The following is a 21869-nucleotide window of genomic DNA, read 5'->3' on the forward strand; positions in this document are numbered from 1 at the left end:
AAATACTTTGCAATACAGTCCAATACATTAAATTATTGGCACCAGAAAATTGGTTTCCGATATAAAATGGGAGCGATCATCCGAGGTCCAACTGCATGTATGCTGTTATTAAACATTGGATAGTTTAGTTTACGAGTACAATATACTAATTCATGAAATAAAATAATTACAATATTTCTTAAATTCCAATAGAGAGGAGTATAAAACAACATCAAATATAAATACTCAACATCAAACCTCAAAATTGTAATTGTTGTACTTCCACCCCCTAATTCAGTACAGGTGTCCTCCACCTGGAGGGATCTGACCACGTAACAGCCGCGCGTGCTCCTGTTGCTGTGGCAACGCATGTTTGAGACATACTTCTCCGCGTGCTAACTGGTGTGCTAGTTAGCTAGCTTCTCAAAGCTCCGTCTCTCAGTATTGTATACACACGATGGTGAGCAAAGAGTCCTCTAAATATATCCACCACAACAATGGTGCACTGACTCCAGTGACGTCATTAACTATTTGCTACCTAGCGGCCTACGATCACGATTAGTTGCTGTGTGCATTTCCTGTTATGCTAAGCTAACGCTAGTGTGTTCAGAGAAGAAGATGTTGTCATCGGAGTGACATTCATGAGAGGCAGACGGGTTGCTGCTTCTCCACAATAACAATGGTAAAGAAATACGCTCGGTTGATAATAGAAAGTAGTTCTAACTTGTTTATTTTTTGTTGACTTTTGTGCAGCCACCCAAAAGCAAAGGCTCAAGTAAAAAGCCTGCGAAGGTCAAAACGCCCACACTGATAGATGGATTCACCAAGGAGGAGCTGTCCAAGGAGCAGGTGAGAGATCAAGTGTGTTCCACTGTGTGGAGTGAGGCTTGGATATTGTAAGTCAGGAGAAAGGAAAGGTTTTTGTTTCAAAGCGATATGTACATTAAATGTGTATTTCAGTAAGTTGGTTTTGCACTTAGATGCAGCTTTTGTTATAAATTAAATAATGTAATAATTACATATAAAATCTCTAGGCCCATGGCCAGAAAGCCCTGCAGACAGAATCAGGATTATTCTTCTCAAACTTTTGTCTCGTTGAAGGTTGTAATGCCTTTTTATTTAATACATGTTTTTGCTCATTATTTTAACCTAAAAAGGTGTGACTTTGTTTCAGAAAATACACTCTTTTTTTGTGTTGTGTATGTTTGTCTCTTAGCTGTTTGTAATTTGTTGACAGGGATGTATTTTATTTTAATTTTACTGTATCTCTGTTCATATATTAAGATGTATATTGAAATTGATATAACAATGTATCTAGAACTAAAATCAAATCGCAAAATGATTACTAGAGTCAGAAGCCGAGATGGCAATTACTGATACTTTGTTGATAGTACTGATAGTTTTTTTTTACAATAACTTTACAAGACTAGTTTTGTTCTCAATCATAACTGCTCTCTGTTTTACTTACTGCACATGTGTATGCTGCGTTAACAGATTCTCCTTTAAAGATTCTCCGACTTTCCTCCAGAGCCACAGAAGACATTTATATTTCTGATTTATATTAGTGCCCCTGCGAACAATAAATTGGACTTTGACATTTACAATTTGTGGGGTGTCCCTTTTGGAATAAATGAGGTTATTGGCTCGCGGTCATCTAGATTGTCTGGCTTTGCCCACATTGAAATACATTTCTGTATTTCAGATGGAAGAGCACATTGTGCGTCTTCGAGAGGAGCTAGACAGAGAGAAGGAAGAGAGAAACTACTTTCAGCTGGAGAGGGACAAGATCCACACATTTTGGGAGATCACAGACAGTAAACTCGAGGAGGTTAAGGCAGAAAAGAAGAATTTTGATACAGACATAGAGGAGGATGAGGGGCGCCACCAAGTAGAGGTCAAGGTGAGGTTAATGCAGGTGTATTGTAGTTATTGTCAAACGTCACCCAAATTCACAGGCTAGATTTTTACCACGTCTTTGATTTATGTCATAATATGCTATATGGATCTTTAAATACAGTCCATAGATGCAACCTTTTTTTGATCCACAGCAAGTGTATTTGTTATTCTCAGTATCCCACAATCCATTGTTCATCAGTAGTTTCTATAGTGGCATGTATAGGTTTACCTATCAACTTAAAAAAAAAGTTCAGACACTAGTACTAGTTTATCATTTGGTAAGCAAAGATTATCCTCTGACATATTTAAGGGCTGCATTAATTATATATTGCACATTTGATTCATTTGTTCCACTAGGTGTATAAGCAGAAGATGAAGCACCTCCTGTGTGAACACCAGAACACAATATCTGAGTTGAAAGCAGATGGTTTAGTCCACACACAGGCGGTCCAGGAAGAGCAAAACAAATTAGAGACTGTGCTTCATAAGGACATGAGGGCCGTCATGGTCGACATGCAGGAGCTTGACAATGAAAACCTTGTCAAGGAGCTTGAACTGGTTTGTACACACTATTTTATTTCTACACTTAAAGCTCTGTGGATTTAATGTGTCTCTTTACTTTGATATATTTCAACAATTAAGCGTCAATGCTACAAACACCACTTTGCTTTTTATCTCAACAGAAACACCGTGAAGAAATGACTAAAACAAGTGACATCTTTGAAAAGCAAATTTCAGGTAAAGAATTAATCAACACTCTGTGCTGTGAAAACTAAATGGCAGCCCTCATTTTGTGTCACTATTTGAGTAGAAGTCCAAGCCAAATATGAGAAAAAGATGGAGTTGCTGGTACAAGAGCTGGACAACATAATGAAAAATGTGACCTGTGAGATAGAAGATCAATGGAACAGCCACATCAACACTCTAATAGAAGACCACAAGAAAGCCTTCATGGAAGTTGATGCACTGTTTATCGGCATGAAACAGGATTTAGATATGAACGAGTCACTCAAGGTATAAGTGCTCACATTCAGAGACATTTCAGATGTTTTGTTTAAACCTACCACACATTATTCATTTAGTTATTGATGAATATGTTTTCTTGGCTTTTCTTAGGCACAAAAGGAAGGGATGCACACAAAACAGAAGGAGAAGGACCTGGTCTGCCTTTTGCAGGAGAACAAATATCTGACAGAGCTTCTCTCGAAAGTCAAAGAGGAGAACGCGGACATTGAGAGAAAAATGAAATACTTCGTATTGGAAAAGGTTGTTGGGGTAGTATTTGTGATTATTTCTTTAATTTGTTTGTGGTTGAAACTTTGTGCACAATACTTGCTGCCAGTGCCCTAATTGGTCTTGACATGTAGCATCCTGTACATGGTCACAATGTCAAATTGTAAAACAGTTTTTGACAGGATGTCATTGAAAAGGTTAAACAAAAGAAGCTGGATGAACTGAAATGCGATTATAAGACACTGGAACAGAAACTCTGCAAGGTACTTGCTAAGATTGAGTTGCACTCTATCATGTTGCTCAAATGTGAGCTTAATTCATGTGACCAAATGCTTGTTTACTATTGGGTATTTGTGTGAATGTTTTTGCATTTGTCTTTGTCTGTGCACATGTCATACAGCTTCATCTAGAAAGGGATGAGCTGGAGAAGACGTTCACTCAGAATATTCAGCAGGTGCAGGATGAAGGAGATTGGAAGAGCATGCAGCTGGAAAGGAGGCTGGAAGGTCTGATAGACAGCCTGGAGAAGACGCAGGCGCAGCTCCTCTCTGTGCTTTCTGCCTCGAACATGGACCAAACTGCTCTTCAAGGGGTCACTAACAAAATTGAGGTGAATTTTCTTTTAAACATTATGTATTTTATGCACATTGCTCTCTGTACAAAAACAAAAGAATCATGTTTTTGCTTGTAGACAAATCTGGACTCCAGTAATTATTCCATCAAGAACTTGGAGTATAAAAAAGCTCAGCTTTCCCAGGTTAGGAGTTTGTTTACTTCCGGGAAAGTGTCATGCATTTGTTAAATTAATGATGATGTTGAATACATTTGTGTAGTAATATTCATACGTGTGTATCCTGCAGGCCCGTAAGGATTTGCTGCTGACCTACGAAGCTAAGCAAAGGGCTCTTGGTGCCTGTGGAGGAGCTTTGTTTAAAGCCATTTGAGGTCAGCTGCTAACTGGGAAGTCAATCATTGACCTTGGGTTTGTCCCAAAATGAGACGCAATGAATCCAAAGACTGACCCATTAATAGTAAATCTCACTTTCTTTGCATAAGCCCTGTTTCTCATGGTGTTCTTTGATATAAATTACTTCACTCCATTTGAACTAGTTTGTTTAAGAAAATAGACTATTTTGGAATATTTATAATTTTTTCTTTTATTCTTTCATAGATGGTTCATATGGATAACATTGGCTGTGTCTGTCAATATATAAAGCTGTAATAATACCAAAATGAACCTATAGTTAAATACATTTAAATATGTGATTTAAAAGAAGCTTAACATAAGAGTCAAAAGCTGAAATGGCAGTTACTGAAACCTTTACTTACTCTAGCTCTACAGGACTAGTAGAGCTGTTGTTTGTTGTCATCATGGCTGGTCTTCCATCTCTATTATTTGCATGCTGTGTTCACCGAATCATTAAAGATTTTAATGACGTAATAGTTTTTATACGGTAAAACAGATTCTCGTCTCAGCTCCATTGAGACCAAATGTGTAGTTACTGTGTTTTGCTCCTTAAGGAATAAGGAGAAAAGTGCATTCCTGTTAATCTCGACTGGTGTGAAGTGCTGCAAAAGTAAATGAGCTGACAACAAACAACAATCAGAATATGGGCTGCTCTGCTGTGGTCTGTTAGAGTTAGACGTGTCTGACTGGTTGATGGAGCATTTTTACTGCAAGAAGAGCCATGCATGACTTGCTTCTCCAACTAGCAGTTCATATATTTCAATAATATCACGTCATATTTAAAAAGCAGATAATCTTCTATATTTAGGTTATTTGTGCAATCTGACTGTACTTCAAAAGGGATGTGTTTATCGCCCTCTATACACATTTACAGTGTGGTTAAGTCCTTTACAGTTCTGGTTATAATTATTTCCGTAAATGATGTACCAGAATTACAGCAATGATTGTTTTTGCATTTATATTTATCTGTTCTCAGAATGGATAAATATACATGATGGTGATTGTGGCCTTGATGTCACTCTCAAAACTAAAGTGGGCGTCATTCTAGGTCACATTAGGGGACACATATACAATCTTATTGGTTATAAAAATATTTGTGCATAAGGTGGAACCAAATTATTAATTTGAGAACTGATAATTACCTCTTGGAAGGAATGTTCGTAAGTAGTAGCAACGGTTTTCAGTACTGCTCAACACAATTGAATTTGATTGTTGGAGTATGCAATATGTAGAAGAGGGACATTTTATTTTGACGTTTGTTATTAGATTTAATGGAGAAAAAAAAAACAAGTTGCTGAAAGGGTGTGTTATTGTCAAGTGGTTACTACTAAACATTGTTGTAAAGAGGAGTGAAATTATGTAATTTTCTGGATTAAAAACGATTACAATAAAGGATTACAAAAATGCAAAATAAATAAATTCTTCATCTTCTAATGTCAGTAAATTACGGCAAAGATCATTTCAGAGGTAATTTGAGGCCTTTATCATTTGATACTCCCACTGGAAGTTGGGGGCTAAAAGTTGGACTCGAACCAAGTATTCCAATCTCAACAGCCAGTTTCACCAGCTGATTGCTGGCAGGAGTTTCCAGCAGAGAGAGAGGAACATATGGGGTGGATCCAGTTTCTCATTGAATATTCCTGTGGTCTAGTTGCACTGAGTGATCGCCGTTCCCTGCGGTATCAATAATACAGGAGGAAGATATTGTCCCAGTGCAGGCCACAGTATCATACAGCTAAAGCAAGTGCAGAGAGGGGGTGGTCCTTTCACTCAGCCCTCTTGGGTTTCAGGGCCTGCAGACAGCGGTCTGACTCTGGGGAGCCGGCTGCTGTGCCCTTGCACAGGGCTCAATTGTAAGTCTGCCTGACCGAGGGATAAATTTGTCTAAACAGTGACAGCCTGCACAGTCGGTAAGACTACACCCCCAACAAACCCAGAGTCACAGGATGCGTCCCAGCTGAGAGACAGCTCAATAGGGAATCAGTCAGTGGGAGACATCGGACAGTTAGAGAATGGGATAGATATCCTGGGCGTGATTAACATGATCCAGATTTTCACCTTGTTTGAGCACCTGAGTGCTGTGACCTTCCTGTAGCCTCAGGATGCCCCAAAATACTGAACACAAACCAAAATAATGAACATCTAAATACAAGCAGTGACCCTAAAGAGGGAGAGAAATGTTTTGTTTCAAGTGATTATGTACACCCGAGCTGCTCTCTCTCTTTTCTGCACATTGTCATAGAAAATGGCTAAGCAACATATAGTAGCATGTCAACTATAACTCATGAGAGAGAGATGGTGAAACAGAGAGAGAGAGAGAGAGAGAGAGATGGTGAAAGAGAGAGAGAGAGAGAGATGGTGAACAGAGAGAGAGAGAGAGAGAGAGAGAGGTGGTGAACAGAGAGAGAGAGAGTGATGGTGAAACAGAGAGTGCCACTCAGAAGCTCTGAGTGTATTGATGCCGCTGAGTTAGAGATGCTGATAAAAGCTTGAAAGGATACTTGAGAAACGAATGGTTTGTAACTGTTGGTGAGTTTTTAATACATTTTTCTCAAGTTTATTATTATTGTGAGTTACCACTGACATTTAAAATAATTTAAACAGGGACAGATGTATCCTTTGCTATTCTTGTTGAACTCCGATGTCTTTAAGAATTGTGTATTTCACTGCGAGTGTGTGAATATGTTACCTCAGATTCATAACTTTTCTTTGGTCACTCTTTTCAACATCACATACGGACCTACCTATAGCTATATAGCCTGCGCCATTGTCTCATAGTTAAGTACATTACTGATACTTGTTTTAGTAAACATGCAGTGAGAGTGGTAAGGTGATGTGGTGGCCAGTCATTAAGGTTTAATATCCCCTTTCAATTGAGATACTTTACTCCTTGAGTCTATCGCATTGCTAGAAATGAAAAAAACACAGCCTCCGTTTAATCACGTTTTAATCAGTAGTAAAAACAGCCTGAAGGGAAAGATGGGACACCACTGTGTCACTGTGCATGCTGCCATGAGATGAAGATGGCAGCGAACGGGCCAGGGATGGCCACTGTTACATTCACAAGCATCATAGTTTGTGCTGTTTTACTGGGACAAGGATCCCCTGAGAAGACAGGTGAGTGCACCATCAGAACATTTAACCTAATACAATATGTATGTGTGTGTTTAATACACAATGCTAGCTTTAGCTGTCTCTTATGGGACTCTTTCAGGAGGCGGTAAAGAGGAACAGAGAGACACTATTCTTAAGGAAATATTTTCAAAATGGAGTACAGGAACTGACTGGAATCCACAGAAAGCTCCTTCAGAACCACACGAGGACCAGTCAGTGCTTCCTTGGGTGAGGAATATCATGGGGAGCTTAAAAACACTCGGCGTACTTCCAAGCAAGAACCTGCCAATTGACAGGCAGCGTCTCTCCGGCTTCCTCTACAACATCTCTCTGTACCTCCAAGAGATGGGTTCTGAGCTGGAAGAGGCACCGGCGGACGAGGAGCAGCTGTGGGAGAAACTGCTGCATTACTTCCTCCAGTCTGAAGGGAGTGCTGCCCTGAACCAGTGGAACGGCCGGGTCCCACCACGACCCAGCGTCAAAGTGCAGGACTGGTTTTTGTCCCTGAGGGCCAGCCCTCACTGGGACTGGCTTCTGGTGCTGCTGCAGAGTCTGATCAGTCTGTCCGAGCGTCAGTCCCACAGGCCTCTCTTGACTTTCTTATCTCAGAACTGGAGGACAGTGAGTGCGGTGTTTGAAGCTGCGCTTCAGGCTCTGCTCAGTGGGACCTATGGTCAGGCCAGTGCAGGCCTGCAGGGCTTCATCTGTGCTCTAAAGGGTCGTAGCGACTGTGCCTTCAGTGTTAGTTGGCTTCAGCAGCTGCTGCGTTTCCTAGAAACACGCAGCTGGAAGCCTGTTGTCAGTTTACACCCAGCAGGGGAAGGTGCTGAGCACAGTAGGAGCTCAAGTGTATTTGGACGTTTAAGGCCCTTCAGCTTGCCTCCTGAGGCCATGAGGCAGGATGGGTTGTCTGTAAATGCATCTCTGGAAGATGCGATGACCGCTGAGGATGACCCAGACTCCATGCATAGCTTCCTGCTGCAGGCGTTATCACGTTCAGGTGGAGGAGAGCGAGGTGGCCACTTGGCACAGAATAATGTAGCTTTGGTGCAGAGTTTGGACGGGTTGAGGAGGGGCCTCCTGCACAGGGTGGGTAGTTCTGTCTACGGTAACTTGAGGAAGAAAGTGTCACGGGTTACCATGGCGCTGCTTGATGATGTCAGCAGCCTGGTGGATGTACCACAGCCCAATGCTCGGAGCCGATGCTCAGTTGGTGAGTATGTGGAGCAGTTGGCCTCATAAGAGATAATAACTTATTGAAATGAGACAAAAAGCAGAGTTAAAAATGTGGCAACTCAGACCAAAAAACAGACATAATCAAGTGTTGTTTAAGTTACATGCAGTCATACCCACAAGCTGATCATAGAATCATTAGCTAATTATGAAAGAGCAGCCTTTAATTATAGTTCACATGGCAGATGCTGCTGTATGTTGATACACGTATACATTTAAAAGCTTTGCTAATTGACTAATAAACATGTCTATTCAAACATATTTTAGGTTTAGAAGTAAATCATTGTTTCTAGTGTATTTGTTGTCATTCACAGAGGAACAACCCTTGCTAATAGCCTCATAAGTTTGGCCCTGGTTTCACCTGAAAGCTACAGGAGAGACAGTGACAGTTACTGACACTGCTTTAAAATCTTTGTAATCATCCTGGCCGGTGAAAGCATCTGTTGTTAGCCCAGCTAATCTCTTTATCCTCTCAGTGATGCCAGTAACACTATCTTGGGCATTGTTAGCTGAGCTGCACTGTACACCAGGCATGGTTGTGTACTGCAGAAGCAGTTGCTTTTTCCACCACTCTTTTCCTTTGATTTTCTGTTTGCCTTTCATTTGTCTTTTTCAAGGTGACCTTAGACAACTGATCTTATGGTAAGGTATTTTAAACCATTATATGATTGCAGTCCAAATATATGATTCTAGATTCACATTTCTTCCATTGTTTTGTCCATGCACATGTAGGGGGATAAGACATAACGTGACCTGGAACACTCAGGCTTTGGGCTCCCAGGGTCTCCCAAGCTCCCTTCCATTCCTCTCCTGCCCCCCCAATGAAGCGGATGAACTCAGATCACGACTAACACCGGCCCAAACATCTCCAAAACAAGGCCCCTCTGCACGAACAATCTCCAAACAAAAATACCTTCATGACCTCTCTAGCACACCTCATTCCTCCCAGCTAAACCAGCCACTAGCAGTCAGAACGAGAGAGATCTACAACCAGCAGAGAGAGATTGAGTACTCCACCTCTATAGAAATCCTGGAGGCAGCGTGTAATGAATCCATCCCAGGCTTGTCAGGCGTCTCCAACTTCACTGTGTTCCTCTACTGTAAACTGTTTGAAGGGGAGAACGGGTCAGTTAATCCTGCAGAGGCCCAGCTGGGGCTCGACCTGCATGCCACGTGCTCTGATGCAGCTTGGTACCTGTCTGCTGCTGAGGAGGACTTCCTTTGGGTTCACGTCTGTAGCGGGTTCTTCGCCCAAGAATTCAACAACACAGTCTGTGCCAACTCCTCTTTCTGGCTGCAGAGAGCACAACAGGTAATAGAGTTTTGTATGTGTTTTCCGATAACTTTTTGCAAAATATCTGTGGCATGAAGGCCATGCTGTGTATATGTACTTGTACATTGCTTGTTTTTTTTATTCATAATTTGTACTTATTTTAACTTGAATATTTGCAGACGGCAGTGACAAAGGACTACCATTTTTTTAACCTGACAAGTATAGACGACCTGTGTGTGCAGCTGACAGGTGAGGCAATAGGAAGTCCGGTACTCGATGAGAACTGTGTGGCCCAGTTGGGCAACAGGTTGCTCAGTGCTGAGGCTTTCAGGCACTGCTTCCTGCCCAACAACTCCGTCCTGATCTCAGCTGTGTGCGGGGGACCGCCCCCTGACTCACACCAGACCTTGCCAGAGGGCAGCTGGGCCGCAGCGTACTGCTCTAAAATCCACAACTTCTCCCTTGTTGACACCGTTGAGGAGGCATGTCAATACAGGGCGTGGGATGTGCATCATTTCACCAACTCCACCATCCTGGAGCTCTGTGAGCAGACACATGGATTGAGAGAATACATTTGTCTAAATGCCACACTCTTCAATCAGCTGTTAAGAGCAATGCCTCAGTTTGCTGATTTCTGTGCTGATCTGCAGGCAGAACTGGAGAGCAGGAAGTGCCTCCTGCAGAGGTTTTTTGACATGCTCCCAGCGCCCTATGAGTTTGACACATCGCAGCTGTGTGTGGACCCGGCTCCTCTGCTGGTGGAAGCTCTACACAAGCTGAGTGTGTGTGAGGTTGAGGGAGGAGAGCGTGAAGGGTTTTTAGTGGCGCTGGGATATGTGTTGCGAGTCCTGGACTTCATGGTAGGCCTCTCTTCGGGTCTGGATGAGGGGGAAAGAGAGGCCAGACAAGGTTTGAGTCAGGCTATCCTCCTCTCCAGTCTCCTTGACAACACCTCCTGGGCCACACTGCAACCAGAAGCCTCCATGAGTGTCCTGCACACCGTGGGAGTCTTCCTCCGCAGAGAGCAGAACGCCAGTCTAAAAGAGGATCTACTGAGCTGCTTTAGTGTAAGATGGCTGAATGGCACACTCACACACAGACTCTCACACACACTGAGCAAAGAGTGAATAACTTGTTTTTACTGTTACATCAGCCTGTCTTGTGGGACCTCATCCAGCAGGACGACAACTCATCTGCTCTGAGTTTTCTGCTGCAGGTAATGGCCTGTGCAGCTACATTCAAATGTAAACTTCAACAACAGATCAGTCCCCTGAACTTTATATTTAGGTGATTTACTTTATCTCACCAGGAGTACCTCCAGATGCCAAGAGACAGCATTCGCACTCTAGTGATGTCCGCTGAAAAAGATGCTGTGAAGAGATTTCTCTCTCATATGCATCAAAGTTGGGACCAGCTACAAGTTGAAACCGTACAGGTTTGTTTTCATACTCCCAACAAAACACTTAGTGGACTGTTATTGACCTTTTATATTAAGCTAACTGTCCAGGATTAAATCCCCTTGTTCTACTCTATTGCGCTCTCTTCTATTTTATTTGAATCTATGTCACAGCCCATGCATAGTTAAAGAGGGCTAATTTGAACACAATCACTTTCTGCCCCGCTCTTTGTTTTCTCTGTCAGGTGTCTCAAAAAGAGTTGCAGGCCATGGAAACAATGACTGCTGCTTTCATCCATAAGTTCCCCCGGGTGACCCCAGAATTGTTTGTGGACCTGTCTCAGTTCATCCCCTTCATGTCTGTCTCTGACATCATGAGCTTCCCGGCCTCCCTGATAGTCAACGACAGCGTGTGAGTCAATGACACATACAATAGCACTTAGCGTTTAGTTTTTATATGTCTTACTGTCCTGCAGCTAACGCATTCTGAGTCACTCTTTAGGTTGACAGCCATTCGTGACCACAGCTCAGAAATGAAGTCACTGCAGAAAAAGGCCTTTGTAAAAAGACTCCTGCAGTCAAGTGTGGTTGGTGAGGTCCCTACATGGCCACCATACTTTCTCAGCTCCATCCTCCCGCTTCTGCCTTACCTGCCAGTCAGTCATTTTCAGCAACTGACATCACAACAGGTACAACTCTTTACATAACTGCTGTATATCTCTCACAGACGTTAGTCATCTCAGACAAGGTCAAGTAAATAGCAAAGCCATTCACTGGGGTTCTTCAATTTGTACAGATGACAAAATAAAGACAACATCTAAATAAATATATTAAGGAGAAACAGATGCTTTCATACAGGACACAAGGACCAGAGAATGGATTTATGAGTATTAAGGATAACTGAATCATTGCTTTGGCCTTCACAGTCACCAGACTCAACCACTCTGATGTGAGAGTTTGAAGCAAAGTGCCTTCCACCATCATCAAACACCACCTTTCCTTTAGTTTTTCATTGTTTCAAAATTGTATCTGTTGTCTCCTTTAGCTTACTCCTCTGGTAGAGTTGCTAGGCAACGGCAGTCTGGATGGTGTAAGGGGCCGCCATGTGCTCCGCACCCTCTTCAGCAAGCAGAATAATCTGACCAGTGATAACATACCGAGGTAGGACCCAGATACTTTGTGTTTATGTAGGTTCGTCTTTATGGTCACTTCCAACACACTCCAATAGGTTTCCTCAGTGATTGTTCATATTCAGAGCTTACGTCCTGCAGTTGGTGTTTATTTGTATTTGTGTTTGGCCATGGTACAATTTGTTAAACTAAAAAGTTTATAATCATCTCAAGTTTGATATACTTGACATAGATGTTGTCCCCTGTTGACATGGTTACTTAGAGACTATTTCTTGACATCCAAGATTGGCACCAATGAGTTAGGTCATAGTTGTTTTGGTGTGTGGGGCTATATAAGCTATGGACAAGCACATGAGTTCTCTTTCTACTCATTCTCTGTCTACTATTCAATAAAGGAAGAAATACCCCAAAAGAGACAAACGTAACAGCAAATGTGTTTTTTCAGGTTAGGGGTCCTTGCATGTTACCTGGATCCCGTGGAACTGGGTTCATTTCTTCAGAACTCAGCCGTGTCCTCGGCTCTCTGGCAGCAGCTGGCTCAGTGCATGTCAAAGGGGTTCATAAGTACCAGTGGCAGGGCAAGTAGCACGTGTTCTTTAGTCCTTTGCAGAAAGTCTGCTTCAAACCACTAACATCCTGAATGTCTTACTTGTGTAATTGTGTTTTATGGACAGCTGTCCTCTTGGTTGATACCAGCCGCCGAGACCCTGAACGTCAGCAGCATGGCTCCCTCAGAGCTGTCTGGCCTCAGCGGTCTGTTACCTCAGTTAGGAGCGTCCCTCCTGCTGTCGCTGCCCTCACAGCTACTCTTGGAAATCCTCTCACAACCAGGATTACACAGATATTCTCCAGCACAGGTTAGCAGGAAATTTGTTTTTCTTTGTGACTTCTTGTCATTGTTATCGTTGGTGAAGTTGTTAAACCGACCATAGTAGATATTAGTAAGCTGTAGGTTTCCAATGTAACCGTAAATGTATAAAAATGAATTGCATTTCCATTAAACTTTCTAAATTTGATTGAAAAATCCGCAAAAATCTTTTCTGGTCAGAACTGTAGAACTAGAATGAAGGGGAGAAATGGCTACGTAAATTACGACAATTATTTTTCTGTAAATGGATGTTTAAATGTGCAAATGTGGAATTATCTTATCATTAGCTATCAAATATGTGTTCGTCCGCACACATTTCAAGAACAGAAATCTGAACATTGGATAAAGCCACGTTCAGAGGGATTTTTATAATAAATCAGAAAAAACTGTCAACAGGCATACAAAATACATTACTACTATATAATGCCTTGCATTAAGACAATTTGTTTTATGTCTTACAAGTTTTCGGAAATTGTATGTTTAAATAGGCAAATGACAGATTTTTTAATGTTAACTTTTGGTATATTTAGGAGAAATCTACAGACACAAAGAGACAAAGTAGTAAAATAAAGAGCTACATGTGTATTATGGATGTGCTATTTCCACTAGTCTGAAATAAGACATGTTATGAAAGCAAAATGTAAAAATTTACCATTGTGTTAAAAACATTGTTTTTGCTTGAGGTGTCTCACCTTAGTTAACTTCCAAGTTTCTGGAGAAAAGAAAAGGATAAACGTTGATTTAATATGTGACTAAAATATATAAATACTAAATACTTGTTTTGATTGTATGTTTGTTAATCTTTTGAATACTTTCCTCAGGCTTTTCAAATGTTATCCAAGATTTCAAAGGACACCTCCGTAAGTAGACATTTTTTAAATATTTCTTTGCTGAATTTCTGCCAGCTACACTTTCATCACTGTGTTTGTCCTCCCTCCAGCTCACCATGGACAAACTGTGCAGACTGAAGCCATTACTCTCTGGGCTCTCTCCTGCTGTGCTCCAAGACCTCCATTGGCCTGAGATCAGTGGAGCTGCCCACTGCCAGTGCTGGAAGATGTTGCTCACTGAGCTTAAGCCCGGGCACAGAGCCATGCTATACAATGCAATGCAGGAGGTGACGCAGCTATTATCATCCCTACAATTAGCTGTGGCTCACCTTGTTGTCACTTGATGAGTAGATTGACACAATAGAGGTGCAAAGGATCATATTTCCTTTCTACAGATACAACTTACTGGAAAATGAGTAAAAACTAATAACTGTGGCCTGAGATACATTAATCCAATCTAATGTGGTATCCAGATAATCATGCACAATGGTTCCAGAGAGTGTTCATTTGATCTACAATCTATAAACTTATTTGTGTTGCCTTTTAAGGTTTCCAAGTTACAGTGTGTTGTGTGTCAACAGGCTCTGCACAGATACTCGCAGAACATCACTCAGCAGGCACACTGTCTTTTACCGTTCGTCCCTCTGAGGAAGCTGACAGAAACCTTAAATGGAGAAGCAGTCCTGAGAGATGTCAGCCTGTACAGAGACATGCACTGGTCGCCACAGCAGGTGCACACTTTCCTTTAGCCTACCTTTGTGTGCTATTTCACACTGCATTGATATGACAACAATGGTTTGGCAGTTCTCTGACTAAAGAAGAAAATGTTACCAGCTTCGGTCCCATTAATCTGCAACTCATTGGATATGCTTCAGATGAACCTTTCAGGATATTAATACTCCACACGCATCAGCTGCCATCAAGCTAATTAGTTTGGATGTCGTACAATGGTGTGGAGGAGTGTACCATAAATTAATAATGGCTACCGTAAAGGGATTTTGTCACAGCAAAGAGTTTGTTTCACCTCCCGTTCTTGGCCTAACAAGACCTCAGTCAAATCAACAAAGATTGCCCTTTCAGTCAGTAGCTGCACTGAAATATATTGTGACACTTGATATAAAAACATTGTATTTGAATAACCTTAAAGGTAAATGCTTCTATACCCTATGTTATTTGTGCAACACAAATTTGATAAAAATCCTTTTGTACCTGAAATGTATGACGCTGTACACAGAAGACAGTGTATCCAACGTGGCACAGTCGTACCAGTGATACACCACCAGTGTTGTATTCCATATTCGGTCTGGTAATTTTTTTTCAAGAAAACATAAAGTTTCATCGTTCATAAATACAAAACAGTTGGATGGAACAACTAATACAGTGACAATTTTGCTACTTGACCAGAGGTGAGTCTGATGCTCAACCTCATGTTAATCTGCCTATTTAATTTGGTCTGTAAATATTAACTTTTAATAGTCCAGTCGCACAAAATGAAAGTTTATGGAGTGTTTAAAATAGATACAGTTCATCCTCTGGGAAACATGAATGTTTGAGCCTAACACTGGTTTTAAAGGCAGGGTGAGGGTCTCATCAAAAACAGGATGAATCCTCTGTGAATTTCCAGGGTGCCAAAAATCAGGAATATCAACTTTCACAGCAGTTTGAACAGTCATTGTGAACACGTCTTGCTCTGGACCAAAGTGTTGCACTCAACATCCTGGAAGTGATATTTCACCCAAAAGCTTTAAGCATCGAACACTCATTCAGGTGAAAGCTGGCTTGTACAAGTTTGTTCTTCACAAAGCATTCATTTTATTTAACAGGATGACAACAGTGAGGCACTCACTAGAGACTCAAAACATCCTCTGAAACGGGATCAACAGATTTAGACCTTTTTGCTTTTTCTAGTATACCCACGATTTTAATACTCACGCCTTTTACCAAAATACGAGAAAATATTAGTCAGGCTTGTGTGCAAGCACACGTGTCTAAAAGGGACTAAAACATGCAAAGAAAAGAAATACCGATACAATTGTTTAGTAACTATAATTTTCTTATTTTATCAAATTGTTTTGTCAATTGTCGGCTCTGACACCATTTTTTTTTATCTGCACAGGCTCAGCTTTTGTTCAAAAAGATCCACACATTAAAAAACATTACCAGCAAGATGGTGAGGTAAGTAAGGGTGTATTGCACCAGAGCATTCAGATCTACTATTACAATCATTAATTATCATTATCATAATTTTACCTGAAGACAGAATTAAAGATTCAAAAGTAATTTTCAGGTCTGATGCTCACTCAATAAACAATTTAAATAACAAGCTGTCCTTTACTTCTAGGGAGCTGGGTCATATTGCCAGTGGAATGAGTTGTGACTTTCTGAGGCTTTGGAGCAACGATACAGATTTTGTGGAGCTGCTTCAGTTTGTTAGTGAGCTGCCTGGAGGCATGAGACCTGCTCTGGTGAGGAACACATCACACTCCTCAAACTCTTATACCGGATCACTGAGTGTGTTGTTTCTATTTTCTACATCAAATTACAATATCACATTTCATTCTAACAAGTTCAGATGTGTTTTGGCTGTGTTAACAGCGAAAGTGTTTCATAGAGGAATTGAAGGAACAACCTAAAATCAACCTCAGCACATTAAGCTCCGGGTTTGCTGCAACTATACCGTAAGTATCTCCATACTTATACCATAAATATGTCACAGTTTATCCAAAGTGAACTACATTTACACCTCTGCTCTGCCCTTTTCCAGCGTGACGATGATAGAGGACCTCTCCAATGCATCCTTCAGGGCCATTCTGGACCACATTCAAGCTCACTTTGCTGATTTTCTGAGAATACCACATTACAAGCAGACAAATTTAGCTGAGAAGGCTGTAACTGAGCTGGTAAAACACTAACGTAAACTATACGAATACTGCGTTTATCGCATATTCTTACATGATGTGCAGGACACATTGCTTTATTCAGGAGGAAAAGTGATCAGACACCAGTTGGTGCATGTAATTTATACGCAACATTAAGTTCAAACAGAAATCTTAAATTAACCTCTGGGTTATTAAGATGATAAACCAGCACTGTGAGCCTTCAGAACAGGAACTCATAGATGCTATTTCTGGTTAAATTGAATCAGCGGGTGCTTCAGTGATGGTGACTCATGTATTTGATGTGTAATAACACATTAATGTGGCACAAAAAACAAACTACATTTATTGGTTTAGGCTTCTTAAGCATACACACAAACGTACAAAGAGAGAAACAGATGGAGAAAGAGATTCATAACTTTCTGCATCCCCTTAAAAGCTTTTCACACGAGTGAAGTCATAGCGATGTGAAATCCCTGACAGGATGTGATGCTCTGCAGGGCTCCTATCAGGCTGAGGGGGAGATTGATGGCACCACCCTTGACGTCCTGGGGCCTTTACTGCCTTTCCTGGACCGGGACAGTTTGGCTCTGGTGGACAGAAGAGCACTTGCTCTGCGGCTGGAGGAGATGAGAAGTTTCTGCCTTCCTAAAGAGGCTCTGAGAGATATTAGTGCGCTGCTCACTCAAAAAGACCTGCTTGGGTAAAACAAAATAAAACAGCTGGAGAACATTAACATATCCTGATTATGACACTTGGGTCAATATTATTGACCCAAGTGTCATAATGGCATATTATTGACTCAATAATATGTTGAGAGCTTCATTTCCATCATTATTTAAAAAATGTAATTTATTGGCTGCAGACAACCAACACTTCACAAAGGACTTTAAAAAGTGATCTATTTAAAAAAATATATTTTTCAGGAAAACCAGGCAATGATGATTTATATTTCTAAGTTATGATTGATAAGTTGTCCCTAATAAATAAACCCTAAATAAATAAGTTATTGAGAACACATGTTAGTGTAGATTGGTATGCAGTCTACAAGCAAACATGCTTGCATTAAGACATGGATTACATGAACCAGCAGTAATGCTAAACTGGGTGTACTTTTGTGTACTTGTTTATCAGGGAGCCATCCAAATGGCAAGTTGGGGATGTGGAGCATTTGGGCCGGCTGGTGTTTTCTCTCTCTACAAAGCAGATCAACTCCATCCCACTGGTAAGTACACAAAAGCATCAACCCAAGCAAATCATAAATTTCATTACACTTAACTTGACACTTCTAAGGCTCAGTATAATGATATGTGTTTCCCCTGTGCAGACAGTGCTGACTAAAGACACAGTGGAGCAGGTGCTGCTGGGTCAACGGCGCTGGGAGGACAGTGTGTTGGGTAGAGTTTGTGTGACTCAGTGTATGGACCAGCCTAGTCAGAGACGGCTGACTCAGAGTCTCATTCGAGGGATTGTCAAAGCACGGAGCCGGAGATCAAAAGGTTCAATATATATTTGATTGTAACTTGTTGTGGTACTGTGGGTGATGCCGTGTGGAAGTTTTCATTCCTATCATTGCGCTGAATTGACTGCCGTCTCTTCGAGCAGTGCCAGTTCCAAGCTGTGCAGACATCAGAGGGACGTTTCCATCAGCTTGGACATCCACTCAGCTCAGCCGTATGTCACAGGAGGATCTGAAACAGTGTGTAGAGGTTTTCGCGCAGGACGCTTCAATGAGCTCTGAGCAGCGCCGAGCCCTGTGGCTGAAACTCAGGAAGGTCAGTAACACTGTGAAAGACCTCAGGAAACTAAGAAAGCATCAGGTCATCATCTTTCCTCAAAGTGGTACATCAGTTATTTCCACCATCAGACATATCTGAATATTACAACACAATTATTGACAAAAATCAAATTAAATCCTAGCTGATAATCTCCAACCCAGAGAGACAAAGAACGCAGAGTAAAGCGTGCAGTGTTTTAACAGCAACATCAGTTGTGGTTGAAACATGTTCTGGTGCTTCACTCAATCCAGTCCTTCAGTCCGGTGAGAGAGCTGAGAGCAGATCAGATGCTGTCTCTGGGTGCCATGGTGACCGAGATGGGAGAAAGAGACCTGCAGGATGCCAGTCTCACTGATCTGGGTGTGTTGGCACATCTGGGGACACTGACAGACTGGAGCCCTAAAAAGGTTTCACATCTTTTATTCTGATGTAAAACTTCAAGTAATTGAAAGAATCTCCTCCTGAATACTTTAACATGTCTGTTAGTGTGTTTGACATTTTTGGTTTGCTCTTTTACAGATGAGAGCGGTGATTTTAGGTATGATGCGGAAACGCAAAATGAAAGTGGAGCAGTTAACAGCTGTTGATCTGGCGACATTTGGCCATCTGATGTGTGGTCTCTATCCCTCAGAAATCAAAAGACTGAACCCCTACAATCTCAGGTCAGTCAAATACATGAAGTATAAACTTCCTCTAGCACACAACACTAAACAACGGTTGCTAAAAGAAGGCTCACACTCACACTAAATGGCATCAAATTAAAGACGAGCATAAACAAAGATGAACAAAGGGGATGAATGCTGCTAATTTGTATACACGGTAAGTATATTTGAAACCTTAGTACTTAGTAGTAGTGATAAAACGTCCTTCTAATGCTTTCTGTTTCACCGACTGTATAATTGATTTCACACCTGCTAACGCTAAGTAACGGGAGGCTGGTGCACATTTCTTAGCAGCACAACCCTCTTATAAAAAATGTTGTGCCCCAGAAGTGGATAAAGTCCCAAATGATTTCCTCCCACTACAGTGTGGCTGTGCTGTTCCTGCGGGAGACGTCTCTGCCATGCACAGAGCAGCAGATGGAGGAGTTGACGAGCCGTTTGTCCAGAACCGAGGCCTTTGGTCCAGTCAGTGCTTGGGGACCAGAAGTTTTCACCGAAATTGGGACACTGGCAGGTACAGTAGAATATAATATCCCCGGAGGGTATAACGATTTTTGCGATGAACGTTTTTTAATTGTTTTCTTCTTCAAAGAGGGATTAGGGTGGGAGGAGAGAATGACAGCTTTTGGATGGATAGATGCAATTAAAAATATCCCTGAGGGTTTAAAAGTTTAGGAAAACTCTTACACTTCCTGTGATTTGATATTAGGATCATTGATTATCTGACTAGACCATGTTTGCGTCTCTGTCCAGTGGGCTTGGAGGACATGGTGCTATCAGCTCTGGTACAAGAACAAGTGGAGGGAATCACCCCTGAAGCCATCGCCCTGATGTCACCAAAAAAGATGGCAGTGAGTTTCAACCATGATTTGTTTACACAAGAATGTGTGGATAGAGTCATCTATGAGGAGCCTCATTGAAGCATTTGGCTAAATGGTATCACATTTAACTTTCACTAGTCTCATGAACTGTAAAAGATATCACCTAGTTTCATTGTCCTGTTGTTGCACATGCTAACTCACTGTCACTTTGTCATGACTAAACAGAGGCCATTGTTAATGTTATTATGTTTATGTCAACATGTTGGCTGTGAAAAAGACCTTTTAAACAACTATGAGCAGATTTATTTTCATAAAATGAACTTTGCGATTATGTAAAAATGATGTCAATGATGATTTTCAAACATGAAATGTTTGTCAATTTTTTCTATTAAATGAATTAGGTCTTTGCTAGAGACAGTGTACCCTAAATATATATTGTGGTGAGTGTTAAATATTTAGATGTGTTTTTAGAATGTCCAAAGATATGTCAGAAAGTGTGATTAAATGAGAGTGTTTCCTCTCAGATGACAGTGTGAGTCAGTTATGTGTGTTTGCTGTGTGTCTGTCAGGTGGTGTTCAGTGCAGTCCAGATGTCGTGGCTGAGTGCGGAGCAGGCGTGGGCTGTCTCTGAGGAGCAGTGGGCACAGCTGGACACGGAGCAAAGGCACGCGGTCGGACTCGCTCGATACGAAGGAGACGTCCTGCTGGAGCTGAGAGGTGTGTCTGGAAAAAAAGATGATGTGATAAAATGTTCTTTTAATAACCCCCTTCATAATGAAGCTTTTATAGTTATTTTATTTGTGAGTGCATATACTTTTATCATGTTAGTCTTGTGTACACTCACCAATTTATTTTTTTTACGTTGTGTTTATAAGGGGATGTTTGTCTGCTTCCACAGGGAGAAACTCGTCTCCAGCAGCAGACAGCTTTACGACATCCTCCCTGGCTCTGGGCCTCTTGCTGTGGAAACTCATTTAAAATACTGGAACGAATATAATTGTCCCTCGACCTCCCTTGGTATCATCATATTTGTACTTCAAATAAATATTTTGAACTCTTCCGTTCTTTATGTGCGTTGGTCTTTTAATTTACATTTGCTCTTGATTGTGCTCTGCTCTTCAAGTTTCACTTTTATGTGACCTCGACAATATGTTAATAACTGTATGTACTTTTGTTAGAGCAATCAGAGGAAAGAATGCAATGATTCATTTTTATTTGACAGAGGGTTTTCCAAACTATGAAAATGTGAGCAAACATTTCCCTTAAACTACAGACTATGGGGTCTATAAAATACCTTTTAAATCTTTTCCCCCTCATTGTCACATCTGTAACATAAACTGCCTACCATCAGGACCTGTGACCTCTAAGGGGACCTTCTTCCTTCTTCTACCTATACGGTTGTTATTTTATGACATAAATGCTGTGGATTTCAAGTACAAAATGTGTCCTCTCTGCAATCATTTATACTTCATGTCTGTTTCATCAATTATTAACTTTTTAATTGATATAAGAGATTATGTATTGTGTAGCATATGTGAGAGCAAAGTACGTGTGTTTTTATAAATGTGTTTCCATTAAAGACACAGTAGTAAGGGGTACGATTGAATACCATAATTATATATTGACTGGCCTGCTGTATCTGTAGTCTGAGGATACACTAATCCCTCTTGATGCTTAAGCATGCAGATATTTTGTATTTTTTGAGTGTGGGTACTGCATCTACAGATGAGTGAAGAAGATGCAATAATTAGTCAGCCTGTGCAATGCTAATATTGAACTTTATGCTTTCAAACAACAATAATATGCAACCCGT

At 41.2% G+C, this 21869-nt stretch overlaps 2 protein-coding genes across 2 annotated transcripts; both read left to right on the top strand.

Moving 5' to 3' along the window:
• Positions 1-59: 59 nt before the first annotated feature.
• gas8 (growth arrest-specific 8) lies at positions 60-5419 on the top strand. The gene is given in 12 exon segments (XM_034558233.1): positions 60-661; positions 733-828; positions 1682-1879; positions 2233-2433; positions 2559-2613; positions 2687-2889; positions 2992-3141; positions 3291-3371; positions 3509-3718; positions 3800-3865; positions 3969-4018; positions 4020-5419. Coding segments are annotated over 12 exon segments (1359 nt in total). The 5' UTR covers positions 60-658; the 3' UTR covers positions 4066-5419.
• A 1078-nt stretch (positions 5420-6497) lies between these two features.
• LOC117748471 (stereocilin-like) lies at positions 6498-21336 on the top strand. Its single transcript, XM_034558257.1, has 30 exons — positions 6498-6604; positions 7030-7192; positions 7290-8402; positions 9040-9064; positions 9155-9734; positions 9875-10762; positions 10849-10911; positions 11005-11130; positions 11337-11503; positions 11594-11780; positions 12137-12252; positions 12667-12799; positions 12896-13078; positions 13911-13949; positions 14030-14206; positions 14501-14650; positions 16036-16094; positions 16261-16384; positions 16515-16597; positions 16684-16819; positions 17296-17498; positions 17930-18020; positions 18123-18294; positions 18401-18570; positions 18825-18980; positions 19093-19235; positions 19601-19749; positions 19989-20086; positions 20626-20773; positions 20955-21336. The coding sequence occupies exons 2-30, from the start codon at positions 7093-7095 to the stop codon at positions 21032-21034; spliced, it is 5859 nt and encodes a 1952-aa protein (XP_034414148.1). The 5' UTR covers positions 6498-6604; positions 7030-7092; the 3' UTR covers positions 21035-21336.
• The last annotated feature ends 533 nt before the right edge of the window (positions 21337-21869 follow it).

Source organism: Cyclopterus lumpus, chromosome 3 (assembly GCF_009769545.1).
Source record: "Cyclopterus lumpus isolate fCycLum1 chromosome 3, fCycLum1.pri, whole genome shotgun sequence".
Classification (NCBI taxonomy): Eukaryota; Metazoa; Chordata; class Actinopteri; order Perciformes; family Cyclopteridae; genus Cyclopterus; species Cyclopterus lumpus.